This window comes from Atta cephalotes (assembly GCF_000143395.1).
Source record: "Atta cephalotes unplaced genomic scaffold scaffold00007, whole genome shotgun sequence".
In the NCBI taxonomy this organism is placed as follows: Eukaryota; Metazoa; Arthropoda; class Insecta; order Hymenoptera; family Formicidae; genus Atta; species Atta cephalotes.
Genome location: NW_012130071.1, coordinates 4,543,961 through 4,547,455, shown reverse-complemented (window position 1 = coordinate 4,547,455; position 3,495 = coordinate 4,543,961). Strand labels below are relative to the sequence as shown.

General features: G+C 35.5%; 1 protein-coding gene across 1 annotated transcript in view; it reads right to left on the bottom strand.

The window, feature by feature from the left end:
- Positions 1 to 1,350: 1,350 nt before the first annotated feature.
- LOC105626931 (maternal protein exuperantia) overlaps positions 1,351 to 3,495 on the bottom strand; it is a 2,758-nt gene continuing 613 nt past the window's right edge. Inside the window, exons 2-5 of the mRNA XM_012208222.1 lie at positions 3,095 to 3,376; positions 2,561 to 2,756; positions 1,966 to 2,108; positions 1,351 to 1,698 (exon numbers count right to left, since the gene is read on the bottom strand). Coding sequence (XP_012063612.1) covers positions 1,351 to 1,698; positions 1,966 to 2,108; positions 2,561 to 2,756; positions 3,095 to 3,376 — 969 coding nt within the window. The remainder of the gene's footprint in view (positions 1,699 to 1,965; positions 2,109 to 2,560; positions 2,757 to 3,094; positions 3,377 to 3,495) is intronic.

Below are 3,495 nucleotides of genomic sequence, written 5' to 3'. Positions count from 1 at the left end.
TCTTGTTAAAAATATTATAATACCAATGTTATTTTGATTGTTAACAAAATTTTCAAATCTGTATTTAATTACATTTTTAGATACTTTAGCAAAATCTTTCTTTTTGCAGTTATATTTTTAGATATTTTAGTAAACAATTCTTTCTATACATATATTCTCTGTTTGATACTCAATGCATTTTGATTTTCAACTAGAAGCAGTATATATGCAATACATCACGAGTTTATACATTCGTTTTTTTTTCAAATAAAATAAATAAAACTCAAAACCAAACGGTCAGGTTTACCACCGAAACCGAGGCAAAGTACAGACATGGAGATTTAATTTAGAAAAAATACTGTATTTTATTGTACGAGATCGGTGTTATAAATTCGAGTTCGTGCGTTTGAAATTCAAAGTGTTACAACTAAACTCGAATCTTTATTAATCAATGTTCATACAATGAGATCTCACAGCAGAAAGGAAATTATTTGATACAAAAATATATCTCTCTAATACTAACCACACATGCGCCTCATGCGCGACTTAAATGGTAAAAAGTAGAAAATATCGTGCACACTATTGTACACATCGTGAACTTATGTGGTAACTACGCATACCCGCGGATATATGCCTTTCACAATTGTAGCAGTCTATTAAACGGACGCTCTCGCCACAGTAGCGAGCGTACGAATTCTCGGGATAAATAAAAGAGATAGAAGAGGGAGGGAGAGAAAACAAAATGAGTATAAAACTATGAAATGTAAACGATATTAAATATATCTGCGCGTAACAAACTAAACATCGCTTAACGTGTTATTTGTACATTGAGCTAAATTTGACGGTGTCTCGCAGGAAACCGGTCCTTTTTTTAATCCTGCCGGCGTACCAGTGCGAACAAAAATTAAAAAAAAAGGAAAAACGAAAGGGGAAAAAACGAAAAAAAAACGCAATACTGTAACAAATAACACTCGTCTCTGATTACGCATAACATCGTCTGTTAGACGAAACTTGGTCGTAAACCTTATTCTAACGTCTAGCCTAATTGCCGCAAAAGAAAATAAACGGGAATCCCTTCGCGACTCTTTCCGTCTGAGGAGCAGAGATTTAGTGGTGAATAAGCACACAGCACGCTTTTACTGAAAAGTCCGGCTAAACGCGAGCTGTATTTGACACGCTAAATCTATGCTCGTCATTCGCGTTACTTATCAATTTTACTTTTCGTCATCCGCGACTATTATGGCAACAAAAAAAGAATCCACGTTCGCTCGTTCGAAGTCGAGGCAAACGATGAGCAGTAAGAGACGCGGACGATCGCGAAGTGCCTCCCGTTTTGCGGCGCGTAAGAGAAGTCGAAAAGTAACAGTATCGTTAAACGCCTTGGTCACATTCTTGCGTCAAGGCGCACTCCTCTTGCTTAATTTCGCTGTTGTCGCCGTTAATTTTAACCGGAGATGCAGACATCGTGGTGTCTGGACTGTCGGGACTGTCGTGGCCCGAGTCGCTCTTATTATTATTTTCCTTGTCGTCGCTTATCTTTTTCTCGTTTTTCAACTTGAGACTCTTCTTCTCCGGTGTTCTACCCTTTGGCTTCTTTTCCGGATCGAAGTGACGCTCGAGGATAATCATCAGATCCTCCATCTTTTTCTCTTCGACTGTTGGGAGTTTCTCCTTCATCAAATGCTCCAGCCCGTCCTTCTTCGCGTTAGTCCACGCGTCCTGAAACGCGATTTTCCATGAATGTTCGATAAAAAGATCATTTGTTCGATCGTAAATCGAGGTCTTTCAACTCGAGCGTGAATTCAAACGTTTCGCGATCTATCAATTTGAAACTCTTAGAATGAATGTTATTTCATTTCCGGATATTTCGATAGCGAATTAAACGTCCTAAATCGGAAGTGAGAAAAAAACAAGTAAGGAAACATTGATATCGCATGGGTAAACAGGCCTGATTATTACGCGATTAATCACGTGCGACACACTCACCTGTAGCTCCGAATATACAATCCCAGCTTCAGCTAACAAACGCCGCAGGGGACTAGCGTGTTGACGTTCGCGTCGGTTCATACGGAATAGGGCGCTGAATATGGGCCGCAAGTTGTTCTGCCGCTCGAATATCATCTTCAGTTCTGCAACAAAAGTTATACGTAACAGTGGTTTACCATCTCGGTGCTTCCCAACTTAGCTTTCAAGTTATGATAAATTTGGTCAAGTTTAAACTAACTATTTATAAAGTTCAACATTTGAGGGAAGCACTCTAAATATAGGAGATGTATGTATATTCTACATTAAAGATGATGTGAAAACCTGAAAACATAAAATCGTCCTAAATTTTTCTAATAAATTTTTTTAAATAAAATTGTATAATTATCGCTCTGTCGAAAAATATAGCACAAATATACTTTAATAATTTTATCTTTGTTTATGTTTTATAATATACTTTTTTAGTGATTATATATTGTATATCGCTATTGGATTATTTTATTGTTAATTTTATTGATAATGATTTTATTTCCACTGAGAGTATCTTCATTAAAATATGTTAAAATAAACGAAATTACACAAGGCATTTAATACATACCATTGTGTTCCTTTTCCTCGATATCAACAGGCTGTGCAAATTCTCGAATAACCTCGACCACTTTTTTCATAGATTTTTCATCGCTCTCCTCTTTCTCGTTCATATCTTCGGTTTTCTCGCCGTCGAACGAGCACAAGTATTGTGCTATTTGTAATGCTAGCGATGCTCTATGCTGCGCATTGCCCAGATTCACTTCCTTCAAATATATTCGCAAATATTTATCATCGTGGAAAAGTTATATACTACTATTATATATACTTTTACAAGACTTTTTGTGAAACTACATAAATGTTATAAGATTTTCTAACACTACCTTGAGCTATTAATTTTTATAAACATTTATTAAATTTTATATATAAAATATTTTCTAGAAATAATTTGTTCAATTTGTCAAGAAATGAATATTTATTTAGAATTATTTTCTATTTTTTCTTTATAGAATTGGAAAAATTAATAATTATCCATTTTGTTTTATTAAATTATGTTAAAAATTACACTGGAAAAGTATAATATGAGATATAATATTTTCTTCACCTTCTTCAGCAATGTGCGTGACAAAGTACGAAGGGAATAGATATGAATAGAGTTCGCACACTTCTCTTCGGCGATGTTGAATCCGTTCGCGAATCCTTTGACCGTTTGCTTGAATCGATCTACTAGATCGTACTTCTTCAACGACTCGAGTAGCATCGCGGGAATGACCTTGCGTGGCTCGTGGTAAACCAGAATTACACCGTCTGCAGTGTTTTCCTTGACGGTTTCCAACCAGCTTAGGAAATCCGTAAGTGCTGATACTTCGCTTTTGGATTTGATTACCTAGGAGAACATAAATCATTTTTTATAATATATTTAAGAAAAAGAAGGTACCAATTTCTTCTTTTTTCAACACCTGATAATTTCTTTGTTGTCTCGAAGGAGAAAAATATTTATATTAT